The sequence below is a fragment of the Calypte anna genome, chromosome 9 (assembly GCF_003957555.1).
Source record: "Calypte anna isolate BGI_N300 chromosome 9, bCalAnn1_v1.p, whole genome shotgun sequence".
Taxonomy (NCBI): domain Eukaryota; kingdom Metazoa; phylum Chordata; class Aves; order Apodiformes; family Trochilidae; genus Calypte; species Calypte anna.
The window spans coordinates 24,532,551-24,558,470 of NC_044255.1; the positions used below are offsets into that span (position 1 = coordinate 24,532,551).

General features: G+C 45.4%; 1 protein-coding gene across 2 annotated transcripts; it reads right to left on the reverse strand.

The window, feature by feature from the left end:
• GMPS (guanine monophosphate synthase) lies at positions 1-24,702 on the reverse strand. Of its 2 annotated transcripts, XM_030456486.1 has the most exons (16): positions 24,517-24,702; positions 18,955-19,136; positions 15,408-15,522; positions 13,779-13,876; positions 12,734-12,837; positions 12,014-12,207; positions 11,556-11,721; positions 10,087-10,238; positions 9,461-9,634; positions 7,889-7,994; positions 6,749-6,864; positions 5,715-5,840; positions 5,171-5,286; positions 3,751-3,881; positions 2,060-2,232; positions 1-530 (listed from the first exon to the last, which is right to left on the reverse strand). In XM_030456486.1, the coding sequence occupies exons 1-16, from the start codon at positions 24,541-24,543 to the stop codon at positions 429-431; spliced, it is 2,082 nt and encodes a 693-aa protein (XP_030312346.1). In that variant the 5' UTR covers positions 24,544-24,702; the 3' UTR covers positions 1-428. The 2 variants fall into 2 exon arrangements, with proteins under 2 accessions (XP_030312346.1, XP_030312347.1); XM_030456487.1 differs by lacking the exons at positions 18,955-19,136; positions 24,517-24,702 and adding an exon at positions 14,814-14,929 and having other exon boundaries at positions 196-530; positions 15,408-15,479.
• Between the last annotated feature and the right edge of the window lie 1,218 nt (positions 24,703-25,920).

The following is a 25,920-nucleotide window of genomic DNA, read 5'->3' on the forward strand; positions in this document are numbered from 1 at the left end:
TCCATTTGGCAAAATATTTATTTATAATAAATCCGTTCAAAAGCAGTTGGTCACAAAGAATTCATTGTACATGTCCAGGCTGTAACAATGCTCTCGGTAGAAGTAAATAAACTGTCTCTTTTTACACAGTGTACAAAAACAAAGAGACCTTGAAATGACAGTTAACAACAAACCACATGGGGACAGGAGGGGTGGGTGAGACAAAGGCAAAAGCGAGAGGAATCCGTCTGCTGGCACCGCCATCCCGTACCCGTACACATCCTCAGCATCCCCAGCACAGCTCTCATCTGCAGCCTGCTGCTCCAGGAGAGGAATCTGATGCCATGGAGCAGCTCCAGTCACTCCTTCAGAGTACTGCATGTCAACACTGGGAATGGTTTCTGATATGATTTAGACTGCACACAGTACTTGGGTAGAAAAAAAGTTAATTACTCCCACTCTGTCGTGCCTGGTGGCTTTGATGTCAAGTCATACATCACCCGAGAGATGCCAGGGATCTTCTTAATCTCTGACACCATTTTTAACACAACCTGTTGTGGACAAAAAAAAAAAACACACAACAAAAAAACCAAACCATCAGAAGAAAGCATTGAAAGGAGATCTGATGAAAACTCCCCGAGAAAAGCTGAAAAAAGGGAAACTTTGCTCACAGGAATTCTGTTCCACACCAGGCAGAAAGAGCTGATAGCCAATGCCCATGAAGAAATAAAATCAACTTAAGGAAAACCTTTAGCTTCGTGGTGTCTGGAGTTAAATTGGGAACTTGCTGGGGTTTGGCACTGGCAATAAACCAGGGTTTGATCACAAGACACTTCCCCCAGGACAGCAGCTCTTCAGCTTCAAAATTGTTTCTTGAACAGGACCACAGTTCCCTGTACCCAGAAACCATTCTGAGGTTTATCCCAGACCATCACCTCTCCAGCTGAGCCCCCCTCAAACACAAAGCAGCAGCCTGAGTGAAACCCCTTCTGAAATAAAAAAGGGGAGAAACCCAGCAAGCAGCACCCAAAGGAAAGAGTTATTCTCCAGAGCTCACAACCAGTTCACCTTGGCAGAAACATTCTAGGTAAGAAACTGCTGAGCCTTAGAAATTCAGCTTCCTTGAAAATCTCATGGCTCATAAGGATGCCACTCACATGAGATGCTGGTGCAAGCAGAAACTCAACAGTGGAAAATCACAAAAGTTTCATCAAATATTCTTTTCCCCAGTGAATACAGGTATTTTCCACAGCTTCTGTTCTTCTCTTACCACACTATCACCTAGGTCTAAGGTGACTCTTTTACATTGTGAAGTCTGTGGGTTTTTCTCTTTGGTTGGGGCTTTTATGGTGTTTTGATTTTTTTTAAACACAAGCTTCAAGCTGAAATGACTGCTCATTGTATGAAACAGGATGGTTCACATGGTAACTTAGCCTTGAATTAGTTTTAAAAATGGCTAGTCTGCTTTCAAGTAGAAGATAACAGTGACATACAATTCCTAACCAATGCCTACATGCTTGTCAACTATGTTTCAAATAAATAAATAAATAGATAGGTAGGTAGATAAATAAATTTTGTTCTTCATCTACACTGCATTCCCGGAGAGACAAAGTACTTGAAACTGAAGATAAAATTTCCCAGAAAAATATGGCTAAATTTCACTCCTAAATCCTTTTAGTGACCTAAACAGAAACCAGGACATGTGATGTTAAACAGCAGGCTCCAGTAAAATCAGAACTGGGGACTCAGGGCAAACCTGTAAGGCAGAAAGTTTCCAACTACTAATGCAAAACATGAATTTCAAAGTCCCAAGGACGGTCAGGGTATTCTTTCTTTTTAAATTGATGGTATTTTGGCTCAGCTCTTCTGGAAAGCCTTTACATTTGTCATACCCATCTGCCAGCTTCTCATTCTGTTACAGTTTTTTCCCCAAAACACCACCAGATTCTTCTTAATGAATAATGAGAAAAAAAAAAAAAAATCAAAGTCAGGATAAGCAATCAAGAGAGAGGAAAGAAAGTCAAAATGAGTCATCTTCAGTACTTCACTCATGGCAAACAAACTTGAACACCCCCATTACCTCTTCTGGCAGCTCACTGCCAGGGGTTGCTGCAATCCCAGTCATGAAGTCACTGGTGATGAAAGTGCGGATGACCACGGAGCGCTGGCACGAGGGCTGCTTCTGGAGGGGGTCCCGGTCAAAATGCAGGGGGGTCAGGATTATTGGCATCTGGCTAATCTTTCCAGCATAACCTTGGGGAAACAGCTTTGCATTAATTGGCTTTAAAGGCACAAGAGTGATAGTTTAGAACCACAGCCTTCCCAAGCTGGGCACCAAGCTGCGTTTACGGCTGCTGGGAGGATTCCACCACGGCTGCCACAGCCCAGGGGGTGTCCAGACACCAAAAACTGTGCAGACTGGCACAGGAAATCACCTCTGGTGTCTGCAGGGGTGCAGAGCAAACCCAGAACATCTCCATTATCCTTGTAGTTGGCTGTGAATGCAGTTGAAGATCTACTTGCTTTCCCATACAACATAACCAGAGGGTTTAATCCCTCCCAAGCCCAACGGAGAGCCACTCCTCTCACTTTGATGTGTTTAAAAGGAAGCTCTTACACTTCCCTCTCACTGGTGTTTCTTAAATATCTCCCTCTGAAAGAGGGAGTTAAATAACTCCCTCTGGTTGTGTGTGAAAACACAACCCCCCCCCAATTTCACTATCGAACTATTGACTAAAAGTCTGAGGTTGGGGTGTGTGGGGTTCAGGCTCTCACCCTCCACCTCCACCTGAGCTGGTGGGACAAGAAGGATTTTTTTTTCCACTCAACAATAATTTAAAGTCTTATTTTTGGGAGCCATTCATTCACACAAAGCCAAGTGTCACCAAAAGCTAGCGAGACACATGTACAGCTTTGCAAACACACCCCAGAGTGTTATCTCAGCCTGTTGAGGCTATTTCTGTAGGAATTATGGTAGAGACAGCCTTGCCAATAGGATGGGTGTTTTCAAAAGGAGGCATCCTTTTTAACTCAATTCATACAAAATAAAAGCAAGTCTGATGAACTGCTTCCCACACGTATTGTTTTATTATTAAAAAACCAAACCAAAACAAAACCCCACACTACACAAACCTCTGCACCTCAGAACTGCTGTATTGCCAGAGGCTGTCAGGGGGTACTGAATGCTCTCTGGGTGTTACTGATTTGAAGGATTACACTCTGTTGGCCTGAACTGGTTGGGTTTATAAACACAGCTTATAAACACAAAACCACCACAGGTAGTGAGAGCATCACCACCACTAGAAACCTGGCATTTGGACTCCTGTTTTTTCCCCACAAAATTCCCCCCCCCCCCCAAATTACAAACCATGTCAAGTTTCTATACACAGCTCATGTATTTGAGGTAAATACTGATAGCTGAGATCAGAGAAGTTATTTGGTTGCCTTTCAGCTGGCTGACAGTGCTTTGTTTTTTTTTGGTGGAAGTATGCACTGAAGCTGCACATCTGAGCTTCATGACTTATCAAGAGGAAAGCCTCAGTCCCCAGAAATCCCCTAAAACTAATGCTGCTAGCAAGCAGGCAAGCCATGCCTGTCCTCTATCAGCTTCCACAACCTTCAGGAAAAGCTCTTGCCTGTCATGCCATCAATTTATCACTTCTCTGGAGACATTCCAGAAGCCTGCAGATTTTGACACTGTACCCACACCCAGTGAGCTCTGCAGGGAACTTGGGCAAGAGTCTAACCCAGAGGCCAAGGTGAGGCACCTACCAGACTCCCTGAGGATATTGTGAGCCTCAAAATCAGCCTGACGTAAAGTGCTGAGGACTCCTGTGGTCAGGAAGGTGGGGGTGACATCTGTGGGAGGCTCTTTGACTGGTGGACCAAACACGTACACAACTCTAGAAAACAAACAGGATTTAAAAACAAAAAAAACACCACGAAACAAAACCCAAAACGTTTTGCACACGTGGAGCAAACCCGATTGCCTGCAGGCTGCATCTCTAGGACAACAGTGAGGAAAAAAGACCCAGGAAAAGAGCAAAATGGTTTTTCTTCTTTTTAGCTACAAACTAGAGACCAATGTAGCTTCATGCATAGTCTGTGACCATGACATACACACCAGCTTGTGAGGTCAAATGAATTAATTTATTTGGCTTGGCTGGAGACTAGCAATAACCCAAATACTACTTACTCATGAGAATAATCCTTTGAAAAAACTAGAAATACTAACTCAGCAGTATCACAAAGGGGTTTTTCAATATGACTTTGACATCAGTAAAAGGTAAGATTATTCTAAGAAAGCTGCTTTGTAAGTGCTCACAATTTCTAACTTCTCTCCTAAGAGGGAACCAACACAAAAATATCATCAAAACCCAACCATATTTAGCTGTGCTTTCATTACAGGGTACTAACACTGCTATTTATAAATCTACATAACTACATTCATCATAAAATATCTTCTGAATTCAGACCAGCCACATCAGCTTTATCTTTTTAATTTCACTCTTTGTGTTATTTATGTTGCAGAACAAAAAGTGAAGTCTAACATTGTCTGACAGGCCTCATACTGGGATTTACCACAATATATTCAGACAAGTTATTTGAGTTTGTAGATACAAACCAAGAATATTTGTCTAGAACTCAAAGCAGAAAAATCTGCAAGCTTTACATTCCCTGTTTTTTGTTGATAATATAAAGCCTGAAGCATAGCTGGGCAGGAGACCAACTATCTCAGTGCACTCAAACTGCCAGCTTCCCTGTGCCTCCTGTAAACACCAGGAAAGATTCTGAAAACACACCCTGGTACAGCAGGACTCCCAGAAGTGGGGTGTATTCTGGAGGGCAGTATTAAATCCAAAAGGTTTAAGCAAGACAGCAGTGCTGTAAATCCAGCACTTACAACTGAACACACAGCCCTGATTTTATGTAACTTTTGCATAAGCTTCACTGGATGCTGTCTGATCAAGTGCTTAAAAATGAGGAGACAGGCTACAGTTTCTTTTCCAAGCCAGTAATTCCAGAAATAAGCCTATGTTTTGTTTCTCTCTGCATTTGTAACCTCTGCATGATGTGTCTATCCAACGTACAAAGAAAGGCATGCCCTAGATCAAGCAGGAGAATGCCTGTGCACACCAAACTGCCATCTCTTGATAAATCACAAGAAATCAAGGTGATTCAAAATCCTTACCTGTTTATGTTGTGGCACATACGTGGTATGAGCCTGGCAAGGAACATAAGAGACTCCCAGTGTGGAGCATCTTTACTGGAGATCCCACAGACGTAGCTATACGAACGACAGTCGCCCTGTAAATTAAATTTAATTCATTAATTAATCACTGGATGCAAACTTGGCTGCCAAAACAGGGCCTGACTGTGTATTGGTATTTTCATGACACCATCTGACAAAGCTTAGACATCTGCTGATGACACTGCTGTTTAAACAGAACAAAAGCTGACTGCAAAGAGTTGCTGAGGAGACACGCAAGATTCAGCAGCTGATAAAAAAAAATAAAATAACAAAACCCAAGAGATGCCAAGAAAAGCACTTCCCAGCTATGACTGCTCAGTAAAGGAACCTTCCCAGTTATTGCAGGCAATTCCATGAGAACACCAGCTCAGGAACATCACAGCAATCTATGTTCTTGAGCCAAGCCCTTCATTTGCAATCTTCAAGCCACAGTTACTGGGTTTCCCTGTAGCTTTCAGAACATCCCTGGAATGGATCCTTTTACCTGCACTCCCACAGTTTTGATTGGTAACAAGAAGGCATTCAGTGAATGTAGGCTGGTGATCTGCATCAGCTTCTCCTGGTCTTCTTCACTTGTACAAGCTTTGACCCTTTGCAGCAAAGTATGTGGCTGTGCAATGGTGCAGAGAAAGAAATTTTAATTAAATAAAGCCTCCAAGCACCCAAAAACTAATTAGACAATGTAGATGAAATTACTAAGCAAGTAGAAGTAGTTGTTTGCTTAAATTTAGTCCATATTTACTCCTTGGAACTATTTAAAAAATAGATTTTATTTAACAACTACATTTTAGCAAAAGCAGTTTTTTATTTGGTTGGACTGCACGCAGTTTAAGGCCAAGGTCTCCAAGGTCCTGGGCAAAGTTCTTTATCTGTGCTCATTCTCTCTTTCCCAAAGCTATAATTTTGATTCTGGTTGTTTATTTCAGACACAGAACAAAGCAATATCAACAATTTTTCAAGGATATGCCCCCCTCAGTGTTTTGGAATTAATTTTGTACTTAAGACTTAACCTTAGAGTGTGTCTCTGCTAACAACTTATCAACCCCTGCAGTGAGTTTACTGAAATCATGAAGGTCACAATAGTTAAGAGATGGAAAACTTAAACATTATCAGTTAAAAACTTGAGTTTTCTGTTCAGGGCATCTGGCAGGCATTGTTTCCTTGCTCTGACATTCAGGGATGGTTAGGGCATGAAAATCTAGAGTTACAGTTATTTCAGAAAGAAGAAAATCTCCAGGAATCCTCATCTGCACAAAGTTTAACTAAAACAGAAATTATTTACTGTCTGAAGGGTATATAGACTTCCATTTTCCAGAAATCAACACTTGCATCAGCCATGGCACAAAAAATTCTACTGTGCTGCACTGTATGGCTCCAAGTGAGTTGTACTGGAATGCATTACTCCTTAAAGAGCATAAATAAATATTTTTAAACTCTTAGCAGCTTAAAGCTCATTGCAGGCCACTACAGGGTGACCATACTGCTTTTCTGCACATCAGAACTCAGCAGGTTTGTTACCTTCTTAACACTTGCAGAGAAATCTGCAACTATTTTCAAAATGTTGTTTGTTTCAGGGAAGTCTTTGCAGACGTAGGGCTCTTCAGCACATATCACTCTGATGGCCAGACCAGGGCCTGCAATGCAAAGTTATAAAAAACAGGATGGTAAATCCCAGGAAAGGTGACTTTCATCTAAAAACACCAACAGCATCTGGAACAGCAGGCCAGTCCCTGAGTCCAGCATGCTTTGCCACTGTACCCAGGCTTCAGTTGTCTGAACACCCTGCAAGACAAAACCCCAGAAGCAGTTTACTCCAGAGCTGCCCTGCTCTTTGGTACACTTCAGCATCATTTACCCACAACTCAAACTGTCTGGCTGTGTAAGGCAGCAGGCAGTGGTGCTCCAAGCTTGGTGGGTGGCAAACCAGCACAAAGAGGAACCTTCTCATCCCCTCTGCTTGGCAACTGGGATGGAAGGGTTGGTTATAACCCCCAATTGAGTCTCTGTTATTTTTAAAGACCCCTGAAGGCTGTTTGGCCTTGCAGGTACTGAACAGCACAGCCCAGGTGATGTGGAGCTGCCTGAGGGCAGCTTCTTGCATTTCATGTGCTGCAGGAGCAGCAGTACCACAGCCCAGGTGCTCTGCTACACACCCTGCAGGACAGCCTGGAAACACAGACAGGGAAACATCACCCCCTTAAGGGTGTGTGGGCTTGGCTGTGTTAGAGACTGTGATATATCCTTGGCTTTGATGTCTCCTGGTGGAAAACTCCTCTTGTTCACCATTTTCAAAACAGCAAATGCCCCTTTGAAAGGCAGACACAAGCCATGATTTCAACTGAGATACATTTGACAGCTCAGACAGCATTCAGCTGCACTTCACTGATAATTCTTGCTTTGGCTCATGCAACTAAGAAGAAACAGATACAGCTAAAAGCAAACTCAATTATTAAACTTTGCCTTTCATCACTTTACAGAATTAATCTGCTCTAAATGTCCATTTCATGAAAAAAAAGATCCTGTTTACATAAAAACTAAGAAATCCATCATTTTTTTCCCAAGTATCATGCTCCAACAAATTCATTCTACAGGTTAAGTACATTCTAGACAATCCTGATGTGTCCCAAAGCCCTCAGAGCAGCACAGAGCAGCTCATACCTGGGAAGGGATGCCTTGAAACCAGCTCCTCAGGAAGACCAAGCTCTCTCCCCAGCACTCGCACTTCATCTTTGTGAAAGTCTTTCAGTGGTTCTATTACTTTGCCCTAAAAAAGAACCAAAAACCAAAACAATTTACACTCCAGATTACAGGTTCAGACAAGAAGCCTCCAATGTTTAGGTGACACTGGCCTGCTTTTCACAACTCTTGCATAAAAAACTGGATAGAAAAGTCCATCTGTGTGTGGGCTTTGTAAAAGCAGCTACAAGAAAAGGATGTTTCTTTGTGCCAGAAGTTGGCTCAGGTGGTGTAGACAGAAATATGGATCAAGCCTGCTCTGACTGACTCCAGAAATTCAGACCCTTCTTCTCCTTCTAGGTGGTTCACACCAACCTAAAAGCCTTGACAATGCTTTGCCCTGTACTGGAAGTGTGGGTCAGGAATGATTACTTGCTCTCCCATGGCTCAGCACTTACTAATTAATTGTGTACCTTCCAACAAGGCTCTGATGTGATGTCTCCTGCTAATTCTGTCTGTTTATAATATAGTTAGAGAACTTAATGTCAGAAAAGGCAAACCAGGGCAGTCTCCTACATTTGTCCCATGTGCTAACAGTTAAGAGTATTCAAAAACCTTTTCTGGAGTTCAGAATTAACAGGGTGCAATCAACAGGACAGGACTTGGGCTGCTCAGCCTCCTGTGGTCATCATCTGTAGAAGTCCATGTTGGGCCATTTCAGACTTGTGGGTCCTTAAACTGGTAACTGTCCAACAAACTGTGTTCCTCCAGCACACTGCTGGCAGGCAGCCCATCAGGTTACTGGTGACAAGATGCAGAAGCTGCACAGGAACAGAAAGAACTCCTCCCTGCAGGTACTCAAAGGAACCATCTCTAGATTCCAACCCATGTGAATGTGTTATTCTCTTGCTCTCACAAGAGACAGGAGAACACTGCTTCCAGTGATGAAAGTTACTAGACTTTTGAAAGCAGGAGAATTTTGGTTCTCTCTCTCAAAAGGAGCCAGTTATCTTTTCACAAAAGATCTGTCTCTGCTCTTGCCTGAATCCATAATGTGCCAGACCTGGACTATCAGTACCTCAGGGTTACCCACTGACTAGTCTTCAGAACAAGATAAACCAGAAGGAATAAGTGACCCATTACTATCAGAACCAGAATAAAGCTGTCTGAGAAGTCCTGAACTCCTGCTGAAGGCATGTGGCATTGCTCTGCTTCCTTGCCAGAGTGCAGGCTTGCTTTGAGGGTTAAAAAGTAAAAGAAACAGCTTTCAGCTTGCAGGCAAGAACACCATTCTCACACTGAATCCACGCTCAATCTGTGACAATTCCCTGAGTATCCAGTGCTGGACAAAATTCAAATTATTTTTACTACTTTGGGAACAAAGCAACTAGAAAGAAGTGTCAATACATTACAAGAGCTTCTAAAGGGCCTCATACAAGAGGGTCCCATCAACATGGGACAGTTATAGCAGCAAAACACAGAAGCTGATATTTTCATACTCAGTTCCAGACATGAGAACCAGGAGGACACTCCAGTACCCCCATTTCCATTTACCTCTTCTCTCAATTTTCGAATCAGCTCCGTGTCATTATGATGAGTTTTGATGACTTCAGCTTTGCCACTTGCAACAAGAGAAGCACTTTCAATGAGATCAGGCCTGAGGGTACCCTGAGCAAGAAAAACCTCTTCTGGTTTCAGATTCATTTCTCCAATAACTTCATTGGCAATCTAGAGGGAGAGAAAAAAGAAGAGCATTCTGATCTACTTCTCGGCTGTTGCAGGTCTGCCAGAAGATAATGGATTGCCCAACAAATGCTAATGAGCTGCAAAAGCACAATCAGGAAGACTAATTAAGACACTAGCCCACTGCTGAAACACCTAAACATGATGGTGGATCTAGTACCCTTGTGAATCACACTGTCACCATCAACAGACTGCCAAGTTCCAGGCTTTGGGTGAAGCACCAAAGGCTTCTTAGCTCATCCCCAGCTTACAAGATCAGTGTTGCCACTGAGCTTTAAAATGAAACAGTCTGATGTAGATGTTGTCTTCTTAAATTCACAGAATGTCAGGGGTTGGAAGGGACCTCTGAATATCATCAAGCCCAAATCCCCTGCCAGAGCAGGGCCAAGACTAGAGCAGGTCACTCAAAGCAACCAAGGAATCCTTACAAGCATTACCTTCACAAAGGTGTCACCAATAATTTTTCTCTTTTCTTCAGGACTTGTAGTCATATTTAAAGTCTTGCTGATTCTTTTACGGGGAGTTCTGTCCTCATCTGAGATGGGCAGAGTTGTTGTACCATTATAGAATGAGTGAGCTGCATTCACCACTGCATGAAATAACAGAATGTTTTTGGCAAAGTCAGTAAAGGTTCTTATGCAAGGCTGCAAAAATTTGTCACTCTGTTGCTCTAGTAAAATAAAAATCATTACAGCACTTTGACTACTAACTGCATTAAAAATGGCTGTTTGATACCTCAATAATTAATTGTAACAAAAGCATTCTGTTGCTGTAATTAAACTACCTACTCCAGAGGGCAATTTTTTTAATGTTAGAAAGCTAGGCCACTGTGTGAAAGTTCAGCTCTTGCTTCCCCTCTTAGATTATGCTGTGCTTGCTTTATTTAAATAGTTTACAGGACAGTATTTCCCCAAGGCCCTTCTGTAACCAAAATTAAATGAGGCACTATTTACTCATGGCACATTATGCTTCTTAATTTAGAGAGGTTCTCAGTGCAGAGATCAGCTTGGAGGCTTTGGCATCTTTGACCAGCACTGAATTCCATGAGCTATGGGAGCATTCACAGCAAAGGGATTCACTCAGTTTGTTACTCTGGGAGAGTAACTCCCAGAGCCCAGGTTTATTGTCTAGAGAATAAAAGAATAAGACTAAAGATTTTTCACTCAAAAAAACCCCCAAAACAATACTTACAAAAACCAAAATGTGTGTGTAGAACCAAGTGTAGACTTTGCTGGATCAGGATATTACAGCCCAGCCTGCTCATGTCCAAGCTCCCTGCACTGCTTCACACTGCCAGGCTCAGCTCATGCCACACTTCCTCACCAAAACACACATTACTTGCCAGCATTGCTTAAGCAGAGCCCTGGGAACAGGCACCAATTACTCAGGAAATCAGCCAGCCAGGCAGTATAAGGCAGCTTTCACTGTTTGAACAACTCAAACACACACAATTGGTCTTCTCTGACCTCCTCCTGCTTCAGACACCAAGAAAACCCCAACAAAACCACTAGACCTTCTCATCAGCCATGACAAGTACCTTCCTCCCTCTCATAATGTTTTACTTCTCAATAAACTCCAAAAAATAACTAAAAAGCTCCTATGTGGGATGATCACTTGGCCATCAGCACCCTGACTGAGGCACTCACCAGCCCCACCAGCAGATATGGGCTCTCAGCAACTGCAGAGAGGGCTCAGCTCATCCTGCATTCCACACAAACATTTTAGGTGTGAAATCTTGTGAATGGGCCCAGCTGGGTCCAACCTGACAACCTTGAACCTTGGTACGTGAAGTCTGAGAACTGCAGAGGTCAATTCCAATCAATGAAACAAAACACCAGACGTGTATTTTTAGGAGACTGGCTGCATCCATAGTGGCATCAAGCATAATTAACAAAACTGAGGGTACCTTTCACTTGAATCCCAAGTTTTTTGAGTGCCTCCTCCACAGACTGACTCTCCCTCTTGCGCATAAACCCGTTATCTATGTGCACAGCTATCACCTGCTCCCTGTTCAGGGCTCTGTTCAGGAGAGCAGTGCACACTGTTGAGTCCACACCACCACTGAGTAAAACCTAAGGATGGGGAAAAAAAAAGAGAAAAAATCCCATGATTTGGTCAGCTGCAGGTAAACTGGTAACAGATAATTCAGATGCAACTTCCAGGAGCAGAACATTGACTTGCAGCCAGGGAGTGGGAAGAAAACAAGAAGTCAAACAGTGTATTGACCCAACCATGCAAACTTTCTAAAGTCTGATTAATGTATTACCCAAACCACAACAATTCAGAGCTTTTCAAATTACCCTGGGTCGGTGTTCCTGTCAGCTTTTGCAAATACTTTTTTCAGGTTCAATTCAACCTACTTACCAGCACTTTTGATGAGCCCACTTTCTCTTTGATGTCCTGGATGCACTGGAGTTCTCTGTTCTCCACGGTGAAGGTGCCACTGCAGCCCGCAATATCGTACAGAAAATTCTTCAGGATCATTTTCCCATTCACTGTGAGGCTAACTTCAGGGTGGAACTGTGCTCCATACAGTTTTTTGGATTCATTTGCTATGCCTTTGTTGGTGCAAAGAAAGAAGCATGACAAAAAAACCCAAACCAACCCCAAAACACAGTCTGGAAGTGAAATGTGTACCCAAGAAAGCCAAGCATTCACTTTTTGAGTGATTTATTCTGCCCCAGTTTGGCACAAATCACCATGATCTGAGTCTGCATGAGTTCTAGATCCCTAGAATGCAGGCCAGGATTGCTGCATGTGATCTTAACAGTACTTTGGAAAGAATCTTTCTATAAAAAGCCATCTTTAAACCTTGCAAAAAGGTTGTTCTCAAGTTAGTTACCTGTTTGATTTAAGAGCATTATTACAAGGTAGACATTTTTTTTAATGAAAGGTGAATACTTTAAGATCTTACTAAGCAAACTTAAGACCTCTCCAGGACTCCCATCTCCTAGGAAAGGGACACGGAGTAGAGCTTTCAAAAGCCAAATCCTAAGGTCCTACGTTTTTCTGTGAAAATTCTGAGTGCAATGTTTGAAACACTGCTTGCTTTAGCAAAAGAGAACTTCAGTATAAAATAAATACCTGCTATAATGTTCCCAGACTGTGCAACCACTTTGAATCCATCAGCTACTTTATCCACGCTGTCTCCATGTGTGAGGAGCACAAGCTCTTCCTTCTGAAGGCCCCTAAATAAAGATTAGAAACTAGAATCAAAGAACAGAGACCTAACTACCTGTGTTTACAAGAGAAGTCCTTAGGGATCCCAAGAAAACATCTTAATTGACCAGGTCCTCTGAAATACATGCAGGGTTTCCTTCCCAGAAAGTCACCTTCAGCTCTGAGATGCCTCCATCTGGATGCTGCATAAGTTCTTTGTGCAAGTGGTAATTTATCTTAATGCTTGTGGGCTTATTTTTTTATAAACCCCTCTTTTTTTACATATCCCCTCTCTGCCATGCAGAGCCATCTAGAGTCCATCAGGATACTTGAGTCCTGGTTTCTACATCAATGAACTGACTATTTTTTTCTCAAAACTAAGTGTTTCAGGACAATTTGGGCACTTCAGACTTCAGACAGGGTATAAATTTCTGCAGCAGCCCTACAGGGGAAAGTTAATGACATTGGAATGCCAGGTATGAGCAAACTATTAGAATTATTAATGGGAGGTAATAAGAAACTACTGAGATACCTAATCCTGGTATTGTAAAACAAAATTATTTTAAAGGTAGATAGAAAACAAATAGGTCCAGATTTTCTATTAACTTTCCAAAACTGGAATCAATGGAATTAAAAAACAATGGAATCAATTCAAGAGTAAAGCTCTGTATAGCAGGATATAGGAGTTTAACACAAGGATTCCCATGCTGTGGTACACTTCATAGTGTCTCAGTGATGTTATACTCTGAAGCAAGGGGTTCACATAATATTACAAGCAAATATATTTGCATTCCTGGAATTTATGCCTAAAGCCTTTGCTCAAATGAGTAACCTGCTTACTCATGAGCACAGCTGTAAAAGTTTTATTAGAAATTATCAGATAAAAGCATGGGTTTAATTGAACTGTTTTCTTTAAAATTAACTTCCTCTCATTCCAATTTTCTCCTGATAACTAAAAATGTCTCTGCACCTGAACAGTGAGCAAGTGTTATCCAGAGTGATGCTGAACACTCCATCTTCTCTGACACTCTTCTTGTGCACTGTGCCTCCAAATACCTTATTCATCATCTGTCAAAACAAAAAGATTACATGAAAAAGCACCACACAGTCTAGTACCACTTTAGACCTCAGTCTGCCTATGATGAGCACACTCATTCAATATGTCATTTTTCAAAAAGATAAGAATTCTCTTCAAAATTAATAACTTTTCTGTATTGGGCTCATTCCCTTCTGTCAGCCCAGCCAGGGACAGCAACCACACACAACCAGCAGAAGAAATCCACAGCACTAAAAAGCAGGCAGAGCTTTGCAAAACAATGCCTGTTCAATAATGTGCATCTACTTGCACTTCCAGCTGCTTTGCAGAGGAGAGAATCTGAAGGCAGTTAAGCTGCTGAACAAAAATCCCATTTATCTATCCTTTACTTATGGGCTCTCAGAGAGCCTAAACTTCTCAAAACCCCTTAGTGTTACTTGGATGGATCTTAATAATCCTTCCTGTATCAGTGCAGTACGATTCCCAACAGGGTTTTTTCCTTAGTAAAACCTCACCTTGTCATTTGGAGTTGGATATCTGCATTTTAGGCTTCACAAGTTTCAAAATAAGCTTTTTTTTTTTTCCTTGCAAATGTAACTGCTAACTTAAAAGAAAATATTTTTAGTTTCACCTTCCAACTACTTCAGTTTTCAGAGATTTCAGGCTTCTTTTGATGTCTGATGTTAGATGTGCTGTGCTTGCCTGATTTCAATCTTTTATAATGAAGTGGTGGTGTGATAAGACACACACTTGACTAATTTCTGTGAAGTCAGTCTAATGGAACTCCCCCTGCTTGAGGCTACCTAACGTGGTTTTCAATTTGCTTGGCATTTTAAGGCACATTTTAATACAGCACACGTTTCCCTTTAGAACAGGGAGTGCCAGCATTGTTTCTGTAATAACCAGCCTTTCTAAAGGAGTTTTTCCAGCCATTATTCAGCACCTCTGAAGGGCCAATAAATCACTAACCCTGGAAAAAAACAAGATGCACAAGCAGAAGTCATGCATATAATCCATCCCTTGTGTCCTTGGAAGTTTGTTTCTTCATTCAGCTACTAGATCACTGCAGGATCACCAAGTCAGGCCTAAGGTAAATAAGTGTTTTGGGGAGGCAAAGAGTTTAAGCACTCTTAAGAACTATGGTAGAAACATTCCACACTTGAAAACCAAAGGGAAAAACTATTTCACTTGTTTACAGGAGGGGCAGATTTTCCAATACCAACAAGACAGTCTTAGTTAATGACTGCCAGGTTGCATTTATTGTGCCAAAACCCAAAAAACCAAACCAACAACCCAGAACAACCAGACAGATGGAACTCAGTTCACGGCACCCAAGGAAAAAAAAAAAAAAACAAACCAAACTATTTCTGCTCTCCTTATGGCAGAGCCAGGAGCAGAACAGACAGCATGCTCAGTGTTCCCATCAGCCCTCCCAAGGCATTTTTTGCACATGTGGCATACTGCTGCTATTTGAAAAGCAGGGCCTGCAGCAGTTCAGCTCCAGTTAGCATCAGACAGGAGGCCTAGGAGACAGCTGGAGACAAACAGCTCTCTGACCAGCACCTGCATGCCATAGCAGATCCCAAGAACTGGTTTTCCTATTGTAAATATGGCAGGGTCAAACCAGGGTGCATCTTCTGCATACACAGAGTTTGGTCCTCCAGATATGATGATAGCTCTGCAGGGAAAAGATAAAGAAAACATTAACTCCAGCAGATCATTTCCTCAAGATCTCTTGATTTCTTTCAAAGGTTTACATTGTGTCAGAATGCTCAGAACTCTCTATACTGACATAAATTTTAATGCAGATGTTGTAACACACAGCTTCACTTTGCTGTGCTACAGATGGCACAGCCAGCAGCTGAGCAGAGAAGTATTTCATCAGTTTAAGCAAAGTCTCATACAAACCACCTGAAAAAGTGACTGTGTTTTGAATTCCTCCAAGCCAAGTGCCAAGTACCAGAGAAGCAAGATGACTAGGATGAAGTGGAGGATATTCCCATAAAGATACAAACACTTTGTGATGTTGGAGCCAGCTGGAGGGGAGCTGCATTCAGAAGACAGACTCCCAAATCTCCAGAGCTGCTGAGAAAATGTCCCTTGGTCTCCACTGATGACAAAGTGAGAAGGCATTTGGCACAGGTTGTTAACTGCAGGTCCAAGACATGCAGGTATTTATGGTTTGACATTAGTACTTCACACTGTAACAGAAACTGACATCTTCTTAAAAGCTGCTTCCCAACCATGATGATTTGCAGGCTGGGAGCTGCAGAAGGCCCAGCCAGCTTGAGCAATGCCTTTTGGCCTCAGCCCAGGCTCAAACACACCTGTACCAGACCTTGGACTTGTGGCCTCTCTATTTCCCTGAGAACACCAAATCAATTGCTCAGAGCAAGAAATGGAAAAGGGGATGAGAGAAAAGCTGCATACTCAGGATTAAATGCATTTAATAAAGCTTTTTTTTTTTTCTCTAGCATCACTTAGAGAGTTTGTCATGCTGACTAAAATGTAATTTTTCTATTTTTAAGCAGCAGAAATGGGCAGTGCAGTTCCAACATCTGTACCATGGGCACTGCTGGGTGTCCCCTGCAGCCCACCCCCACCTGGGGCCCTTCCTCCCAGTGCAGGGGGGCTGGAGGGGGAACCCTCACAGCCAAGGGCAGTGGCTGGCAGGTTGGAAGCAGCAGCATCCACTTCTTTGTGTGTTGGGATCTACAAGGGAGCTCTGGAATAAGCCCAGAGCTGACACGGGGGTGGAGTTTTACACTGAGTAATCTCAACAATTAATACCTGTTGTACATGTGCAGGAATTCCCTGAACTCAGACACTGCTAGGAAGAGACTGAACACTCTCAGTGGTGTTACTGCCTCTGATAACACCACGTACAGAAGCATTTGCTGATGTTCCTAGAACACTATTTAGTATTAGATAAAGGAAATATAGCCAACGTTGGGATGGAACATTTTTATGAGAAGTCAAAATAGTTACACACTGTCCTATTCAAAAAGCAGAGTCTTAAGAGCTGCCTTTTTCCCTGTATCAGTCAAAACCCCACAGCATACAGAAAGGTTTATCCAGTCTGCCAAGGTATTAAAGAGAAAAATAACTTAAACTAATTGAGGGTGAGATAAGAACCTGCATCTTCTCAACTGTCCAGGAGAAATTAAAACCAATATATGATGTAGACCTTGAAAATTTCACTGCAACACCTTTTAATTTCTTACATACCTTCTTGCACTGGTATGAATATACATTTTCTCATTTACCTTGAAGCACTTCCAAAACAACCTGACTAGTTTTGGGAAGCCTGTGTGCAGAGGATTAAAGGCACCTCAGGAACCAAGGGCAAAATGCCTGCACTGACAGGCCAAGCTCAGGACTCACACAGAGCCCAGGCAGTGCCAGAATTCAAACCAGGGCCAGCAGAGTCCCCAGCTGTGGCACCTCCTCACCCCAGGACCAGGATCTTGGGGAAACTGCCAATGCTGATGTCACAGTCAGATGAAATTTGTTGCTAGAGATTGTTCTGCAATTAATGACAACTGAGGGGCTGGCTTTTTAAACACAAGATGTAAAAACAAAAAGCTCAGCCTTGCTGCCAGCCCCAAAGCTCAGCACAGCCTCAAGCACAGCTCCCTCAGTCTGCTCAGAGCATGGGCTGCAACAAAGGTGGAACCCTGGCTATTCCCATGACATGTGGAAAATCTGGAAGTAAAATCATGGTCTTGTCTTCCCAGAAGTCACTGATGAAGGCACCCAAGGGCTGGTGTGAGTCTCTGCTGAGCTCTCCTGGATGCAAATGACTGACTGAGGCTGTGGACACAGCTTACTGACCAAGCTGGGTGACTGATAACCTGCAGGCAATGCCTTCACCTGCAGAATTGACCTTTTGAATGAAGAGGTCTTGCCACATGTTAGAGAGCAATTATCTGGAAGGACAAGTCCAACAGGTCTCATCATAAGACTCTGAAAAGCCTTCAGGTGTGAAAAGAAAGGGAGAAAAGGCCTCCCCACTGCAAACCTGCACCAACACAGCACAGGGCTGAGATCAAACACCAGCAGTGCTATGACCCACACCTCCCACCCAGCAAACAGCAAAGGGACAAATTCTTTTCAAACCCAGTAATGAGGTGCATCCATCTTTTGAAGACTTGCTTGTTGGAGAATTATAAACAAGATCTCACAAAGGGAGGCATTTTTCAGAACATTTCTGAAAGGTAAATTCTTCACACAACAGCTACCTGATGGATCCAGCAGTTCCTGCAGTCTCTGTGTTTTCACAAGAGACCATTAAGTTCCAGTTGGACTGACTGTAATATACTCTTTACTAGTTTACTAATTCTCATTGATTAGAAAAACTCAATTTTGCAACAAAGCTCTGTCTTATCTGTCACCAGAAGCACTGGTGCACTGGGTTTCTGGGTTTGTACCAAAGTGACAAGTAAGGTCTTTGATGATTTATAGACTTCAGGGTACTTAATTTTCCCACAAAAAAGACAGGCATACCCTGTAAGCCTACTAAAACAAGAAAAAGAAAGGTACAAAGTACCACATAGTTGTGAAGCCTTTTCTGGCTGCAAAAAATTAGTGGTAGTTCCAGTTAGTTGTTTTTCATTTTGTTTTCTTTCATTGCTTCCCAGAAACAGTTTGGCATCATTTACCACAATATCTTCATCATCCAAGTTATTTTTTTTTAATAAAGAAAACAATTTTTAGAAACTCACAAGGCTTGTTTAGTTGATGAATAGTTAATAGGGTTTTTTTACCTGTTAATAGTTTTACCAGGTAAAACCACACAAGAGCACCTCAGTTTTTGCAGATGCATGTTTAAAACACAACCTCTTAAGTGTTACAAATAGAAGCTATTAAAATTACATTAAGGAAATTAAGAAGCAAATGTAAATAACAGAAATTACACTGCTGGGCAAGTTTCCCCAGCAAAACTTCAGGTGTTCCTGGGGATGAGCTCAAGATGCAACCACCAACGTCATTGCAACGTCGCTGTCGGGGAAGCCCAGGCCACCGGCTGCCGGGCTCCACGTGTCCCCTGAGAGAGGAAGGGGAGGAGAAGCAGGAGAGGCAGGAGGTGGCAGGGGGGGACATGTCCTACCTGAAGCCTTGCTCCCTGATGGCAAAGGCTGGAGTCTCCAGGGGGAAGATTTCAGACTGGACGAAGAGCTCGCGCACCCGGCGGTCGATCACCTTCCCGTACTGCGCCCCGGCGTCGAGAATGACCACGGCTCCCTCGTAGTGGTGCTGCCCATCCTTCAGCTCTGCTCCAGTGTTCTCCAGCTGTGAACAGCACTCACACTCAGCACTCACGGCAGGGGTGACACACTGCAGACCCCAGGCTTCAAGCCAGACCTCTTCACTAACAGCTTCATCTTCAACAGCTAACATCTGCCCGGCTGGCGGAGGCTGCCTATAGGGTCATTCATGATTGAGAGGATAAAGGCTGGCCAAGAAACTTCTAAATTAAATAAAAATAAATCCTCGAGTTTATTCAGAGTGGTAGATGTTTTGGCAAGATCAAGGGGCTATGCATTAACACAGCAGCCACACAAACAGGACAGCCCCATTCCCAACACCAAACATGCTACAGCAATGTTAATAAGCTGAAGAAGGCAGAGCTTTCTGTAAACAAGGAGCCATATGTCCTGCTCACCACTCCAGCTTCTTGGCATTTTACAGTTCCATACAAGGCCCAGCACACTCTGTGGTAATTGAGAGCATGTGCCTTTCTCTCAAGCAGAGGAGGGCAGTGCAAAGTCAAAGGAAAAATAATATGGCCTGATACACTGAGCTTCCACTTGACATTACCTCCTGGAGAGGATAAAAAGGAGAAAAGGAGAACAAATGTCTCTGCTAAAGTGATTTTTCTAGACAAACAAATTTGGACTGCAGCATTCAGGCAGACTGCACACTGGAACAAAGCAATGGTTCCCCTTGACCCTGTCCCAACTTCAGCTGAATCTGAGAGAGACCTAGAAAATACAAGGACAAGTTTATTCTTTTTTAAAAGAAGCTGTGATCAGAGGCAGCCCTTCCATGCAGTGTCCTTACCAGGGGATCCTCAAGGAAGAATGTGAACTCAGCTGCACTGTAAGACATCACAAAACTAATGCAGAAAAAACCTTTGCTGCTTAAAGAAGTGATTTAAATTTACACTGCTTCCTCACTAACATAACCTGATGAAGGAAAACCTGGGCAATGCTTTACATTGGCAAACACTGTCACAAAACACATCAGGAATCTTACGACCATTTCAGGTTTTAATTATGGCCCACTGGAGTTGTTCTGTATGTTGGCAGCAGGCAACACATCCTCCAGCCTAAAGCCCAGAGCAGTCCCCCCCCAACACTGCTGCTCAGGGTCCCAAGGAAGCTGGAGCAACCTGCAGCATCCCCATGGTGTGTCCATGGGGTCAGACAATCATCCCCACACCAACCAGAGTCATGCTGGAGGGGAGCATCAACCTGCTGGCACAAAAAGGACACAGCAAAGGCTGCCTTTGAGCTTTCTTCCTCAGGAAGGCAACCACACTGGACACTTCCCAAGTTTGCACTAGCTGGAAAAGGCTTTATCTAAATTAAAGAACATAAGCAGAAAAAAAAATAATAGTGCTAAATCCCTCAAAAGCCTAAATCCAGGTTAGAGTCAGTTACTTAATCTCCTTCCTTCAGCTGGTAGCTGAGTGTGCCTGACAGGGAGCTCTTAATGACTTTTTAGTCTTGGGTTACACAACAACAGAGAAGGGAGCAGACTTCAGCAGCAAACACCCCTTGGCACCCCTGGCCACCAGAACTTCCCTTCCAGTGGAAGGGAGGGAATCACTTCCAGGAAAATTCTGGGCATTTTCACCTAGCAATTTCCAAACTGCAAGAAAAACCAACACATCCTTATTCTTTCCTCATCCCACCTTGTGGCAAACACTATTCCTTCCCATCCAATATTTTTTTTTTTAATTAAAAGCCATAAGATGTCCAAAGCATGCATGCTAGAGCTTGTACCATGAATCTCTGCAGCCCTTTCAGCTCAGTGTTCAGACCCACAGCTGGGTCCCACCTGCCAGCAGTGCTACCCACACATCACCCCCTCCTGTTTCCCAGCCTGCAGACCACTCCTGAGGACCTGCAGAAGTCATCTAGTTCTGTGAGGGCAGCTTTTACATTTTAGCATGGGTTTAGCACCCTGTTGGGAATAGTTTGAGCAATATTGCATAAGGCAGCACAAGTAGGTCTGCACCTCAGAGGAAGCTGCACCTTCCTCAGCAAAAGCAGGACAGTGAGACAATTCCTGTCACCAGGACAAGGCTCTGGGCTGCAGCCAGCCAGGTGTGAGCACTGCAAACCCTGCTGCCACTGAGCCCTCCTGCCTCCTTTTTGCAGAGCATCATTTTGCACAGTGATTGGGGGAACACTTCCACAGGCAACTGCATCACTGCTAGAATTACTTCTTAATCATTCATGTGGCCCTGAAAGATGGCTGTTTCAGGCTTCATGGAATAGCTCCCTGCCTGAGTTTCCCTGGGAGCCCATGAATACTCTCCCAAAATCTCAAATGCTGTCATCTGTTCACAGCTCAGAGGGTTTTTCCTCAGATGATGCTAAAGGCATTTGGGCTGATATCCAGTAAAAGCACTGTGTCCATCAAACACACACCTCCTTACAGGGAACACGAGAGATGAGCAAGGCAACATGCACCTCACCCCACACAGACTGTGCCACAGGAGGTTTTGTACTTCACCTCTGAGCTGAAGCAGAACTGTAAGGAGGTTCAGCTCCAAAAAGAGCCAAACAGAACCACTGCTGTAAATCGGACGGAAAAAGGGGAAGGAGAAAGGCAGTAAGTCAGGACAGGATCTGCCTTTATTTATTTAAAGGCACCATTCCAAGGCTAGAGATCCTGAATCCAAATTTAATAAGGGAAACTTCATTTAATAAAATCAAAAAAAGGAACAGATGCTGTTAATGTGCAGCCAAGATGGCAGCTCAGCTCCCGTGTTTGTGTACCGTACGCATGCCAGAGAGAGCTGGAGAGGAGAGCAGACAGCCCAGCTCCCGTGGGGACAGGCTGCATGGAGCCAACACCTCTCCTAGCAGGGATTCTCCAGTTTCTAATAAAAGCTCCTTTTTCCCCTCAGGAGGGGTATAACTACAATTTCTTGTCTTCACCTGATCTATCTGCACAAAAATCTGGGAATTGCCCTGTTGTTGGGAAGGGTGGAAGGGGGTTTGACAGCTGCCCAAGGGGGTTTAGAGCAGGAGGCACCATCCTGAGGTTCTGGGGCAGAGCAGGAGGCACCATCCTGAGGCTCTGGGCCAGAGCAGGAGGCACCATCCTGAGGCTCTAGGGCTGAGCAGGAGGCACCATCCTGAGGTTCTGGGGCTGAGCAGGAGGCACCATCCTGAGGTTCTGGGGCTGAGCAGGAGGCACCATCCTGAGGTTCTGGGGCTGAGCAGGAGGCACCATCCTGAGGCTCTAGGGCTGAGCAGGAGGCACCATCCTGAGGTTCTGGGGCTGAGCAGGAGGCACCATCCTGAGGTTCTGGGGCTGAGCAGGAGGCACCATCCTTGAGGTTCTGGGGCAGAGCAGGAGGCACCATCCTGAGGCTCTAGGGCTGAGCAGGAGGCACCATCCTGAGGTTCTGGGGCTGAGCAGGAGGCACCATCCTGAGGTTCTGGGCCAGAGCAGGAGGCACCATCCTGAGGTTCTGGGCCAGAGCAGGAGGCACCATCCTGAGGTTCTGGGGCTGAGCAGGAGGCACCATCCTGAGGTCCCAAGAGTGGCATTAAGAAAACAGAGTGGGACTGGAGCATGCCAGGAAAAAAAACAGGGGCAGAGGGGAAGGCTACATTCAGCCAAATTAAAAATGACAAGAGTCAATGTGAAAGCCACATCATAGGAGCAGGACTCCTAATGTTCTCTGGGACTGATGACCCAAATAAACTGTGATACCGAACCTCAGAACCTCCGGCCTGCTGTTTGCCCACTGCTCCACAGACCCAAGACCTAGAACCCAGGTCCCCAGAGCCACCTAAACCTTCCAGTCAGATCTGACAGCGTTGCTGGCAGGGCTCAGCCTCCATCCACCAGTTCAGCTCTGCTGGTTACACAGAACTTTTTGTGTCAAAAGCAGGGAGTTCTGTAATGAGCTGTGGTAGGAGACGTGCCACCAGGCTTGCATTACGTGCTCAGGACACAGTGTCTCCCCTCAGTGTACCTGCTTAGTGCTTTAACCCAAGTTAGCAGCCTCCTAACAGCCACTGCTGCAGAATCAGGGCATTTTCCAGCATTTCACACACCCACACACTCACAGGATTTTCATTAATGTAATTTATAGAAGACATTAAAACAGCAGTCATATGCTGGAGTACCTAGAAGCACCTGGCAGAACCCAGTCCCTCTGTCCGAGCCTTCAGCCTTTCACAAGCACTAATAACCTGGGACAAGCCTAAACCAAGAGCCTTGATCTGGCCCTTTCAAGCCAGCACAGGTTTTACAAGAGTTTAATTGTTTCCCTGTGGTATTAAAATTAAGCAGGTAGAAGAACACTTATTCATATTATTTTTTTTTCCAACGTGTAACAGGAAAGCAACTCCTCCACACTCAGGCAACCCCTGAGACCAACAGAGGAGCCCCCAGCCTGTTATCTCAGCTGAACTTTAATTTACAGATTTCCAGTGCCTGCTGGGACCCGGACCCTGCGGAAACCGCTCTGGTTCTGTGCTTCCTGCCAGAGCATGGCTGGGGGAGATGAGCTGCTCATGGCACAGCTCCCTACAGGGGCTCCTCAACAGCAGCCTGGCCAGCAAAAGAGGTTGTGTTGGCAGCCAGGTGAAAGCTTGGCCAAAGAATTTAAGGAGGAACCACTGGAACTAACCCCTCAGAGTCATCTTTGCTTGCGAGATGTAGAGAAAAAGTCTAGAGTGGGGCTTTAATCCCGCTACAGAAGAGACTTGAGACAACTTGAAGGGTGAAGCTGCATTACCAAGAACGAAACAACTTCAACTTCATCACACACACAGCCCCTCCATCTCTTTTGCCACTGTCGCTGCCCCAGGGACATGAGGTGATGCTGAGGGTCAGCAGGCCCTGGCAATTAAACCATTTTAATGTGTTTTTTTCTCTCCCAAGCTGGCCAAAACGAGCGGGGAGCCCACACCCCCAGAGCGTGGCGAGCTGTGAGGGAAGCTGCTGGCCCTACCCCCACGGCGGTTCCACCCCGCAGGCAGCGCGGGCACTGAGGAGACCCGGCCCAGGCGGGCTCGGCCACACCACGAAACAGCATTTTAAAGATGATTTTTTTAAAAAAGACAACACAATCTTATCAGAATGAATTAATTTCCTCAGAGGAAAAGCTGCTGGGACTGCGGTGAGGGGGCAAGGCAGGCGAGCAGCGGGCAGGCACCGGCCCTCCCCGCCACCCCCGCGGCCACCCCCGGGCCTGCTCGGCTCCGCAGGGCCGCCCGCAGCCCCCGGGGAAGGCCAGGCCCCACCGCGCCATGTGCCCGCCGGCACAGGCGGCAGCCAGGCCGGGCCGAGCCGAGCCGGGCCCGGCGGCACAAAGCGGCCGTCAGGAACGGGCTGGCGGGCGGGCAGCGTCCCGGTCCATGGCGGAGGGAGGTGGGGGAACGGGGCAGGGTGGGGGAGGTAGCGCGGGGGCACTGACCTTGGCGTCTCCGTTGCAGAGGGCCATGGGGACTGCCGGGGCGTGGAGCCGCCTCCGAGCGGCGGGAGGCCCCGAGGCGGGGACGGGGGAAGAAAGGGCCGAGAGGAACCGCCGCCGCGCTGAGATGAGCTAATGCCGCCCGGCTGCGCCTCCGCCGCGGGGAGGAGGAGCCGCCCGGGCCGGCCCCGCGTCCCGTCCCGCCCCTTCCGCCGGAGCGGGGCCGGGCCAGGCAGCGGCCTTGGCGGCAGAACGCGGGGTTTGGGGTGCAGGGGTGCTCCCCGGAGGTGGGGAGGGATGAGCGGAGAGGCCGCACCCCGGCCTGGCCGATCCTCCGGGGCAGCGCGGGCGGCTCGGTGCGGGGGTAACGGTGCGGGGGGGGGGGTGCGCACCCAACCCCCCACAGAGCCCCGGTCACGGTGGTTGAGCTCCCCGGGGCTCGTGTCATTTTTACAGGAAAAAAACCAAATTGGAAAAACCCCTGAGACTGCAAACACGAAGTGTTTTGCGTGAGGGTGAGACCAGAGCCATCTCCTGCTCCTGGCCAGCTGGGATTCCTTCAAAGGCACCGAGGGGAACGACGGCGTCACTGGAAGTCTCCCGGTAAAGTTCCCAAAATACCACATAAACCCTTCTGTGAAGTTTATTATTAGACTTTCCGCTTAAAGAAACGTTTTCTCTGAGGTTCTGTCGTTATGATGATTTAAAGAGGGGAATATGAGTGGGCATACAGGAACTCGCGTTACCCGTGGAACTAAGCACAAGCCGGGACCTGGCTGCGCTGTCACATCCCCAGCGGTTTGGTCCTTAGGATTAATATATCCGTGTGCAGTTTGTATTCTAAATCTTTTAATTGTGTTGTGGTTGGAGTGAGTCTATGAGGAATTTAAAAATAAAATAGAAATACTTCAGACACCGAAACCAGAGGTGACACACACACACACACACACGGTGCTGATTGTCATGGAACTCTGCGAATAGTAGCTAAAAGATAACGGGGAGGGGAAGGGGGAAGTGGCACTCCGTTAGCTTGGTTATTATTTTTTTTTCATAGTACGGGAGAACCAAAACTTAAATAAAACGGAGCTTAATCTTTGTTAAATGTGCAGTAAATGCTTGAATAATAGTTTATCAGCCTGCGGCGGGGCGCAGAAAGCACCCCTCAGAACCCCAAAGGAACAGTGGGAGCTGTTTGAGCCCCGCGGGACCGAGTTCCTAGCGGCTCCGAGACGGAGCGGGTCGGGGCAGCCCGGCAGTGCCCGTTCCCTCCTAACCCAGCGGGTGTTCCCGTCCCACCGGCCCCGGCACAGCGATGGCGGCAGCGGCGGCTCCGCCTCAGCGCGGGGCGGCTCCCTCAGGCTGAGGGGAGGCAGCGGGGCGGGGCTTCTGCCTGACGTCATTCCCCGG